This window comes from Patiria miniata, unplaced genomic scaffold (genome assembly GCF_015706575.1).
Source record: "Patiria miniata isolate m_02_andy unplaced genomic scaffold, ASM1570657v1 HiC_scaffold_22, whole genome shotgun sequence".
Classification (NCBI taxonomy): domain Eukaryota; kingdom Metazoa; phylum Echinodermata; class Asteroidea; order Valvatida; family Asterinidae; genus Patiria; species Patiria miniata.
Window position 1 is genome coordinate 13214121 of NW_024037061.1, and position 12199 is coordinate 13226319.

At 42.6% G+C, this 12199-nt stretch overlaps 1 protein-coding gene across 1 annotated transcript in view; it reads right to left on the reverse strand.

The window, feature by feature from the left end:
* Positions 1–510: 510 nt before the first annotated feature.
* LOC119730222 (LIM/homeobox protein Lhx5-like) overlaps positions 511–12199 on the reverse strand; it is a 41373-nt gene continuing 29684 nt past the window's right edge. The window contains exons 4-5 of the mRNA XM_038203015.1: positions 10777–10951; positions 511–2571 (exon numbers count right to left, since the gene is read on the reverse strand). Of these exons, the coding sequence (XP_038058943.1) occupies positions 2195–2571; positions 10777–10951 (552 nt within the window). The 3' untranslated portion in view covers positions 511–2194. The remainder of the gene's footprint in view (positions 2572–10776; positions 10952–12199) is intronic.

Here is a 12199-nt window from a genome sequence, read left to right on the forward strand (position 1 = left end):
ATATTGTTTGCCTAACCAGGGTTGTTAATAAAGATATTGTGTACTACAGTTGGTGACAGTTGTTGAAACAAGCATTCTGTGTCATTTTCTTTGTTGTTCCAAACAGTCAAAACCACAATACATTTTTCTTTTTAGACTGAGCAATTTCAGTAATTTTTTCATCTAAAAGTAGCGTATGAAATTAGCTTTCCAGTCATTATTATTTTTGGTGATACATATTTTTTTTAAATATGAAATATATTTTTTGGGGTTGGGGTTTCGCTTTTTATGACTCGCCCTGTATTATAAAGCAGTACCGGTGTATGTGATAACGACAAATGAACACTGGACTTTCATAAATACTGTCTGTTTCACAACAAAATGCGAAACGTGCTTGAAAATGTTTCCTTTTGATTTCGGACGCCTAAAATTTGTGTCATATTAAGATGAATGTCAATGCGTGCCAAAAGGGAGGACGAGGCAACATAAATTCGAGACAAATGTGACAAAATAGAATACATCCAGACCTTCTTTTGAGTTTTACTTGACATAAATAATACATTTTTTATTATCTTGCACCAGTGGCCACAAATATACAGTTATTCCGTCCCCACCTAGCAAAGACAGACCAAATAGTCACATGTTAACAGTAATTATCCAATCACAAGTCACCCTTTGAGACACGTGACATTACCTGCCAACCGATAGCCATTCATAAAAACGAACTGACAAAAAATCAAGGCGAAGACGCTGCAGATTTACGTCAGGCCTCGGCCATTTGCGGCCATTTGATTGGCCAAATGCATTTGGTGTGTGCTGTAGAATATAAATTCGGTTGGCTGGCAATCACGTGACGTTTGCTATATTCTGTACAACAATGACGGTGGAACATTGACCAGAAAAAAAATATGTTCTCTTGTACATTACAATGTTTACATTTTGTGAATTTTTTTCTCTTAATTGTACCACAGACGTTGAAACTCATTAAGAATGAACAGAGACTAATTAAAAGTACTGTTAAAATATCAGAAATCCACATTTCACTGTATTCACAAAGAAGTTCTGATGAGCCAAGCTGCTCGGTCGAACAGAAATATTGAAAGCAACTTTTAGAAGGAATGATAATAAAATTATCGAAATGAAACAAAGAAAACATTCATCAGTGCGTTTTTCAAAAACTAAATTAAAGGTGAAAAGAGTGCTTCACACTCTCATTTGGTCCGTTTCAAGGGAATTTTTGAAATAGTTTGCGTCTAGGTCATGTATTTTTTCTCATTAATGGTAACAGACAATCGAAAAATCAGTAATTAAATTGTTTCATTTTTGTACCAAACTTTCCGAGTACCACTTTGTCCTAAAAGAAATAACGGTACGAGTTGTATTATAAATACATAAACAGACAATGTTTGTGACCTTTCTTTAAATACTATGATGCGAGAAAACAAGAATGAAAATTACACAAAATGTCCCAAATGTTGCACCATCTCTTGAATTAAAAGGCAGAAGGTGACGTCATAATTTGGAGAAATCTCTCAAAAATTACTGCTCGTGTTTCGTTTTTCCATTTTTTCCCAATAATTTAAAACTAGAAAATAAATAGTAACACAAACTGAGCCTGTGTAAAGTTTAGGCACCTCAACTGCGTTGAATCGTGAGGTGGGGAACCTCATTCCCCATTGAAACCACATGCACGAGGTTCCCAGTCAGATTCGTTGACAATGTTGACAAACTCTCCACATTTTTTGTCCAAGCTATATGATGTCAATGATTTCGGTAGAGGTAACCTCATGTGGCTCTGAGGTCCAATGACGTGAGGTTAGGCGTGACGTGAGTGTGTTCTGAGGTGCGGCATGTCACAATAATGAAGAGGTCTATTTGTTATGAGCTTTTTTTTCTGATGCCTGCATTAAACTTAGATCTCAGTGTCGACCACAGGCATTTCTCCTGGCCTGGCCAGAAGCTGACGCCTCAGTTTGTTGTGGCAAAAACCTCTCAAGCGCCTCAAAGTTCAGGAGGTTACTGAATTGAGCTTGTGTGTGTGGAACCTCTCATGCATACTGCATACAGGTGCAGCGTGATTGTGAGCAGTTGACTAAAACTGTCTTGCAGATTCGGTGCGATCTACATCCTCCTCATAGACGCACACATCGTCTAGTAAGACTGTCTCTGATAGAGTCTGCCTTTGGGTGAGGCGTTATTGTTCTGTCTGTGAGGGTCACCACACCTCACCCACAAGTTCTTGCGTCATACCCCTGCCGTACCCGTTCAACGGTCCTCCGTGGGGCAGACCGGCCCTCGTGACGATAAAGCGTCCGTCGCTCTGCCGGTAACCCTCCCCGTTGGGCGCCATAGACATGGGCGGCTCCGGACTCGGACTCAGCTCCTTGTGGGGAATGCCGAACTGCTGTGCCCCTTCCGGAGGGAGGCCTCCCATGTTGGGATGCAACGGCTGTTCCAGGCTGGTCAGGGGATTGTGCTGAGAGACTGGGGTGCCCATGTAGCCCAGTGGCTCTCCCTGGTGGTCTGGGGGTGGCTGGTGACCAGGGAAAAAGTCGTAGTAGCCCTGTGGGTAGTACTCGCCCGGTGCTCCATCTGATTGCAAAAACACACCAAACAAAATGAGAAAATAATTATGTGATCATGTGATTCGTCACGTGAACGTTTTGTGGAATCCATTTCCTCAGGTGTTCAATTTTGACAAGATATTCATTGTGTGACATAAATTGGTCAGAATACAGCGTACATTGACCCTCTTCAGCCAACTTTATGTGGTGATGATGATGATCAGGAAAATGTTTGCCGAAATGTTGGGTTAAAATGTATTCAAAAGAAGCTTCTGGCTTTCAGTTCAGCCTTAAAATTTTATTTGATGTTCTTGAATTTGTTTCCATGACGTAATTTCATTGTTTCAATTAACATATTAGTAAAACATTTACTTATTGCGAATATAAAGTCAATTCAATATTCGTAGATCAAATTAATGTCTAAATTACATTATTGGTTGCTCTACCATTACGCAAACAGCCATGTTGATTCCAATTTGATGCAAGCATTAGTGAAGCTATTATACCCCAAACTGTATTTTCCCATCGATAAAGGTTTTCCCGTGCATATAGCGCCTGCTTTCGCAAGGCTGATGTCTGTTTTTAGTGGGTCACAGATGGAACTCCGAGCAGAGAAAAAAATTGCAAGCGGGGACTCGGCGGAGCATGACGGGGGAAAACTCGCGTGCGCACGGTTGTCTTCTCACCCTGCAGCCCCCTCAGGGAGCCGGGGACTCCGCGGTGTTTGGGCATTAGTCCTTGGTTGCATGCATGGAAGCCCCTCGCATCCCCGGGGTTAATCCCCATGGGACAACCCTGGCATGAACTAAAGGGGGCCAGGCACGGACTCAGCCACCCATGGTCCTTCACGGGGAGATATTCTCAAGTGTTCTCTCCCTTATCCGTCCCCGAGTCAACTCGCCCCAGCTTTTCCCCTCTGGGACGTTCCGTGCGTTGGGTTAACACTCTTTTCCAAGGCGCTTATGTCAGTACGAGGCAGATGCCACTGTGGCCCTATGTACTCCGCGGATCTGGCGGCGGTGACCGCCGGGCCGTGACGGGGAAAACGGCGCGGATACACGGCCCCCGTTCTATTCTTCCGGTCTCCGCCAGATGCATCAATCAAACGCCTGGGTGATGGGTATCTTGGAGATTCAAGCTGACAGAACGGGACTAGAGCTTCCGTCGATTACGGGCGGCTAGGCCTGAAGATCGACATTTGAACGCCCAAATTAAACGCTGAACCGCCCCGCTCGAAAAAAACCCGTTATGTGAACAAATGAACAAGTACCTATAGCTTAGTCTGCAAGGTTTAAAAAACAACAACGCGGACTACACAATTTCAAAAGATGGCTTATGTCATAAATGTCCTTAAATATCATCCCTTTAACGCAAAATAACTTTATTTTTTCCTATAAACCACAAAGGGAAATTGACGAGGTACGTTATGTTCATTTTAAAGTTGAACAAAGAAATTGACTTGAGTGGGGTTAGAACCTGTGACCTCCGGCGCTCTACCAACTGAGCTACCCAGCCCTATGCCATTGGCGGTTCCCCATTTTGTCAATGTCTCCGTTCTACTTCTGGGGACGCTAGTCAGAAGCCATAAACCCGTATAGCCTATACCATGTCACGATACGTCCAAAGTCACGATGCTAGCAACGCTAGCAATGCTGCAAACCTGTTAAAAACAACCTCTGTAAACGTAAACACCCTTGAAAAGACCTTACAACATGAAATAATGTGTCCTCGTCACGTGGTTTTTTTTTTTAACATGGCGACGTGATAATGTTTCCAACAAGACGGAGGGATGGTTTTTTTAAGTTTGACGTTTTCCAATTGTGATTCATCATCCGTAGATGACACATCCAACAAAGCAAGCACATCTCTAGTTCTATGCATTTTCTCTTTCTAATTTTAAACAACTTCGAACCCCAATCTATGCACGGTTTATAGGTCTGCTCACGCGAATCGCATAATTCTCCCTCAAGACGGTGTGAAATGAACGTGTGAAATGCTTAGGATACAAAGTGCGTCTGAATACATGAACGCGTGGGAGGGGAAGTTGGTCGAAGTGGCGGCTTGAATTTTGAGAAGCAAAATTAGAGGGGAGAAAAACCCAGAGGTGTGTGTGTGTTGTGCATGGCAGGTTAATGCAGTGTGAAACTGTTTTCGGGTTAGCATTTTTGAAGCATGGAGGTATAGGCGCGGTTGTGAATTGTAGCAATTGGATAGCGCTATGCATGGCGGGTTTGCAGATGTGTCGACTGTAGAGTTGAGAGAAAAAGAAAGGACAACGGACACCTAAAGGGTCACAGACTAATGGTCGAATATCAACGGGACATGAATGAAGTTTAAACTGGAGGCACGAGTCGGGGTTTACGACTCGTTCATATGACACTGACTACAAAAGTGTCATACTCATGCCGTTTTACAAGGAATTCCTTAGGTTTTTTTTCAATTCTGATGTAATTCTTGAATAAAACACGGACATCCAACAAAAATGTCCCAATTAAACTGCTCAATAGCGTGCAGGCTGCGGACACAATGTGTTTCACAAATTCATAGCTGAAAACGAGACATGAGAAAGTCGGCAATCAAACTGAAATTCAAACAGGAAGTAATTTTAAAATCTTCAAAAACTCAGGTTTACTCAACTTTCATTTACCCAAACTTTTCACAGTAAAATTAGCGATTGAAACTCTCTTCAAAATTCCTCGCAATATATTTCAGTTTTTGTACAAGAGAGGCAGATCAGCGATAGAGTGCAGGTCAAGATCGTGGATAAAAAGTGGAACATGTCACGTCATGGAACAAGCTCTGATTTGAACGTTTTTTATCCGTTAATGAGGAACGATTCCTTATATTACACCGCAATCGTCCATCAGGTGTTATTCGTAATATCGACCCCGCGTCACAAATTCTGGGGCCCCACTGCCAACAGAACCTCCGGGGGGCATCTAGGTATTATTTTTCTAGTTGCAACCTGTTACGGTGGAAAGCAAACGGGCCGGACTCGCCAACGATTCGGGGAGACTTTTAATCAACGATATTTTAGCCCCGGGGTGTGAAGGGCACAAAACATTCAACCGCAAGTTCCTACAGCCAACACTGCTGCTGTGGATATTTCAAGACAAAAAAATTATGATTGATTAAAAAAAATGACTTCGCATAAGAAAGTCACGCCGGTAAATTTGATGTGCATTTTAATTTTTTTTATTATATCAGAAACCGGATGAATTAAATACCATCTGTTATACGAGTAAAGACAATTGGTGTCCAACGATGGATAACTATGGGAGTTTTTCTAGCCACAACTGCTGCAGACAAAGCCAAAATAAACCTGCAGATGACATTGGCTATAAAGAGCACCTGGCAAGTTCCCTTTGGAGAAAAAAAATGACAATAGTGCTGTGCATAAATATATCAATATTGCGTTCCGCTTCACATATAAACCACATTGAGTTCTGACGACGGCATTACACACGGAACATTTAGATAATTGATATTAAACGGTCGATTTTGACTGAATTAAGGGGGAAACATATAAGACAGGAACTGGTTAATGGGAAGGATTATCAACACTGGGTGGTTTCCCAGGAATGTTCAGCAGACCGTGGCGTTTTGGAATTGCTTGACTTAAAAAAAGGTAATGGGTTGAATGAAGCGTGTACATGTTTAGTTCTTGATGGATCGGTGTGTGTTGTGGATGTCACGTCATTGAACATGAGCAAGTCCACGAAAGCTGATCAAATTATTTTTCGAATAAGGTGTTTTGAGGCCATGCTTGGGGATATTTTGCTCGGGTGTGGGGGGGGGGGAGGAATAGACTGGCTTAACATGTCAAGGAGGGCTTTGTGTATGAATAAGGGTGGAAAAGTCAGGGTTCCCACAGAAATCTGAAAATCAAATTCCACGACTTTTCCAGGATTTTCCAGGACTAAAATGTGACATTTAAAGCCATTTTGCAGAGAAAAGTTGCTTGGTATTATGATACTGATGAACCGCTGATGTTAGGCTATAACCATTTGTGAGCTTTTGAAAATAAGTTTTAATTAATAATGGCCACCTCCCCCTTTACAGCCATCCTTAAAGCGGCTCATCAAAAATAAGCCTTACACGATTTTGATTTCCATGACTTTTTTTTCCCCCCAGTTTTCCATGACTTTTCCATGACTTCCAGGACAACTTTTTCCCACAGGACTTTCCATGATTTTTCCATGAACGTGGGAACCCTGAAAAGTGATGCAGAATTTAATTGTGAGGAAATTACATTATGACGGTTTTCATTCTGTTTTCTTTTATGAGGGTTGTTCAAAGACTTTACGCCTGCGGGTTTGTTAAAAATCATTCTCACATACCACATTTATATGAAAAATAGCTACTTCAAATTAATTGTGTTTGTATTACGCGTAGAATGCCAATTTTACAACAACTAAATCGAAAGAAACAAAGAGGAATCAGAATTTTTAAAGAATCGTCAAGAAACCTGATTTTTGCCGCTTGAGGCGCGCAATATAGCTTACTCGTTCTCAAGGCTCACTATGTACATGTACATGTATATCGGCACTCACGTACCGTACAACAAACAGGGGCGGCGGGGTTAAGCACCGCCCAGGATGTAACATGGACGGACCAGGGGGACCTACGCCACGGCGGTGGATCAAAGGATTCCTGAGGTTGAGGGCGCGCTAACCCCATAACCCCCATCGGAGAAACAAGAGCCAATGATTCTACCATCCGTTCGGCCTTATGGGTGCATTATGCTAAACGGCTGTTTCCTGAAGAGTCTATTGATTTGTTTTCTAGTTTGATCCTCCAGTGCGTCGATTGACTTCGTCATTTGCCTTCATCTTATGTTTTTTTTGGCAGAGAAATGCTACAATGCACAGAAAAAAAAAACATTAGTTGATTGAGGGCGCTATTTTTGGGTACAACTGTGAAACCTGGTTACAATCTTCAATTTTTTATATTCTTTACATTTTAGACTGGAGGATAGGCCTAGAGTTGCTAAATTGCTTCCATAAACGTGACATTATTGTCTATAGCCTTTTATGCCAAGCATACTATATGCGTATAGGCCTATTTGTAGTTGAGCACGAAGAGGTGAGAGGGGCGTATAACTTTCGACACGCCTACACAAACTTCAGTGTCTATGCCTGTTGCTTTATAATCATCTGGAGTTGACGGCAAGCACAAAGTTGCCTTTTGATTTCCACCGGGTGCAGCGTGCACTTTTACGTGTTGTTGGCACTTCAAGCTTGAAACAAGGCCAACAATGAGCTCATTGACGCTGCCAGGCATTTTTCTTTTTTTAGTTCGGCGGATTTCAGCGAGCACAAAGTGCAGCGGGCACAGAGGACCATAAACGGCCAGCCTGGGCCCGGAGGACAAGCTGTCATCTTTGGCCGGGAATGATTGATAGGGGATTTGGGAAAGTTTTCACGGACTGCTGCGCCGATTCAAAAGTCTCACCAACAGTACTACAGAAATTACAGATATTTATTTCAAGGTGTTTTGAAAAGCGTCAGGTGTTCTTTTATTTTTACCTCCCCCCAGACCCTCGGCCATCTTGAAACGCGCCCTCGTCGTTATAGTACCATAATCACATGTCTTGGTGAAGTTTACACAGTCACACACAGACAAGTTACAGTTTCGGTTATTAAAGACTGATCCAAAGTGGGATTTCGGCTTATTACGGAAATGATGAAAGCAAGGGATTATTTTCGAGTCACTAGTGTTTCTCCTTTTTCCAAAGCTGCTTTATTATGCTTGGTCGACAGAGCTTGGCTGTTTCCGTACAGTGGAGTTCAACCCTGCCAGTCATGGCAGTACATGAATGACAAGCATAGGCCCGCGATCAGAATATTTTGGATGCAGCACTCGACCATATCCACAGCACGCAGATGTCTAGAACGCGCGTTGAATACACAATACTGCATTGATCTCGCTCCCTCAAGGCCGACTTACAACCATCACGGCCCAATCCATTTTTCTCCTACACCTAAACAGTCTGACAAAGTGTATTTTATCATTACTGCCGGTCTTAAATCATACGACCGCTGTTTTTTTGTAATCCTTCCCCAACACGGTCTTTTTCTTCTTTAAGGCCCCGAGGCATAGGATTTGTTATTTTTTATCCATTTTTTGGAGATCTCTTTTCGGCACTTTATGAAAGTTCAATTGTCCGGGGGATCGCAGGCTCGGGGCGCGATCGAGCGTAGCTTTTGACGGGGAACAGAAAGTAACTTTACCGTCACATCACACATGACTGCCTATGCCGCATTTACGGGGTGATAGATCCTAGCTTTTTTTGCGGCAAGTGTTTCTGAATTTCATCCAACAAAGACCAAATACGAACCGACCATAAATCACAAGTCAAACCAAGCAAAGTTGCTGTCGTGCTCCAACAAGCCAGAAATTGCAAGGTCTCCCTTTCTTTACAAAGTGCATTTTCTGTCAAATTTTGTGTCTATTGAATTTCAATCTTTTCAAAATAAGCCTTACACTGCATTGAATAGCTCTTTTCGTGTCTCTCTCAATGCTTTGAGCTGAAACCCCAGTTTACAAGAAAGAACTGAGGTGTGTGGCTTTAAAAAAACACTAACTAAATGCAAAAGCGTACACGTTGATTTACCCATTGGTCATTTTCCCGCGCTTTTTGTTTTGAAATCCTATACTTGCGCATCAAAGCACTGTGGTATTTCAAGGGTCGCTCTTCACAAAGCCTGAAATGTACAAGGTTGACGAACCCTTTAAGTCTCGCATAATAATATGCCGCACAAGAAGGTGTGAGGTTGCAAAGATCGCTCGTCATTATGCCCGAAATGGTACGAGGAGGATAGCCTGCACGACTGACACCACGCCTGACTTGCAGTGGAAATGGCGTCGCGCGCCCGACGGGTCCCTGGGGTAAAGGTGGTTGTGTTAAGACGCTGCCGGGGTGTCGGCCGATCGGAGGTGTTAAGTGAACTTTGGAGGAAGCCAAACGTGCCAGTCTCTGGAGATTAACCACAATGCAACTCGGAAATATCTAAGTACATCACACTTTCTGGCGCAACCAATACCGTAAACTATGATATACTGAGTCAAGCGTACATTATCTTCTTACCAAAGCACATTCATTCGTGTATACACGCTAATTTTCTCTCTAGTGTTTAGTGCATTTCCAACGTTTAAACAGACACATCTTTTCATTATTTGAAATGAATATATGAAATAAACTTATCCCGATTTTTAATTATTATGTGTTTTGACGACTGGACGTGTCTTTATAATAATCAAAATGAAAAATTCAAAACGGAAATCTACGATATAGGCCTAATGCACCATTGCCGTGTGATACGCGCGGTATTTATTTCACCGACATTCTGTGTCATGTATAAGATAACGGAAACATTTTCTGTAAGAGTGACAGTAACAATTCATATGATGCAAAAACTATTATTATGTCACCCCGAGGAACCCCATTTTCATTTCCATATTCAAATTATTTCTTGTACACATTGAACAGTCTGTGTATTACACACAACTGCCCTGGTGGTGACTAGCATTTTGACTCCCTCCCCGGTGACAAATGAGTGTGCGTTCCCCGAATATAAATCCTCACACACACACGGCTGCCTACGGCGGGCTCCGTGCATAATACATAAACATCAGACAGTCGTCGGCATCATTAATAAGCCATGAAGGAGCATTAACCGAGATTTGGTTCCTTCTTCTTTATACGATCAATTTCCAGCGAGCAGTTTTTGATTAATCGGTGCTCCATAGCGCTGTGTGGCGAAGCGGCGTGTTAAAGTAGGAAGATTTGTTTAGATTGTGTCCCGCCTCCTTTTAACAATCGTGATGTCATCATGCAATTAAGCAGCACCATACTTTTTGGTATTTTTTCCCCTTAAAGAAGCTCACAATGAAAACGTCGATTCAAAAAGAATAAATTATTTAGAAAACGTGGATTATTTTTTTTAATCTATTCTCACTAAGCCGAAGAGGTATTGCTCGTATTTTTTTGCTTGCACTATAATTATGTTACAACGGCTGGGAACCAAACATTCTGTGACAGCTATAAAAAAAATATGCGCTCAAAAAATCCGGTAGTAAAATGTTCCGTTTTGATTGGACTACGCTTAATAATCAAGGCAGGCAACTAGTAAAGGATTTCAACATGGCTGTACGCGAATTCGGCGATGACTTGGCAACCATCATTGCATGTAATTAATTTGCAGTCTTAAAACCAATTTGCATCCCTTACCGTGGTCGTAGTTAAACGGCGGGCTGCCCATGACATCCGGGTTGTTTTCTACGTCATACGGCCCTCGGAGTGGGCGCATGCGCCGTGGATTTCGAAAGAAGTGGTGCCGCCTCGCACCCAGGGCACTGAGTTGCTTCATCCGTCTCTCCTTCGACCTGCGATTCTGAAACCAAACCTGATTAAGACAAAAACAAGAAGACACAACATTGTTAACAAAGCTATCTCTGAGAAGGCTGATCCAAGGTGGGCAACGTGACAGATCTAGAGTTCGTAACACATTACCTATATCACAACCAATTAAAAAATACGACGTGTCACTTTCGCATGACCACGCCAGACTGCAGTCTTGGACCATTGCGCACACGTGACGCAGACTCTCGACTGCGCATGCTCTATTTTCAAAAGTTCACGGGAAATTTGACTGCCAATGCCCACTCGCAATCCCAACACATGCAGGTAACGGTTCAAATCCCTTAACCTCGCCATTGTAGAACGCTAGGTCGCTGGTGCAAATCCCAGTAAATATCTTTGCCAACAGACTAGGATTGACCGCAGATTGTGTGTATCTTTAATAAACATGCGCATAACAAATGTGGTTTTGACTGACTACAAAAAAATGCTTCAGTTATTTGTTCGGAACGCGAGGCCAGCTATTTGGCAGTAGCCAAGGAAAAAAGAAACTGTTTTCGGATTTGATTTCAGTTAGAATAAATGACGGTGCCACCCGAGTCAAACCCCAGGCGGGTTCATAGCTGTCGGCAAGGTACAGCCAAACAGAAGAAACCGCCGCAATCGACCGAGGGGAAAAAAGAGAGGAAAGACCGACTTGAGGCGACAACGACAATCGCATCTGGCCGTGCCGGCCTGTCGGGGGAACGATAGGCGAGGCCCGGCCCTGCCACATCGTATCGGCTGAGTCGTACATCATGAGGCATGCATCCCATGTGAATAGGGGGGGGGGGGGGGGTGAGAAACACTTGACCGCCGCTTGGCCTGGTGTGGAGAGATTCTGGGAATGATTTTTACAAAGTGAACCACACGGTCACATTAATTTCATTTCAAGCACTTCTCTCTCGGTCCAGGTTTCAAGCTCAAGTAGAAGTTATTTTGTTTCTGCTAAAGGGGAACTACAAATTACTGTAGATAAAACTGAACCGAAACCCTAGGCCTATACTTTTGCATGATTTTTTTTTGTTAATCAACATTTACAAGTGTATCGGCAGAATGGATAGCCTGTTATAGCATAGAGCAAGGAAATCGAATGGTTCATTTTTAGGATCTATCAAGAATTCATTTTCCACGCCCTAAAAACAAAAATCAAGAGGGCAATTTTTTCAAACTTTAGTTTCTTTTGCTTTAAATTGTTTCAGAATGTTGCATCCTTCTGGCTCGAAATGTCAAACCCTATAGCTTCCTGACACAG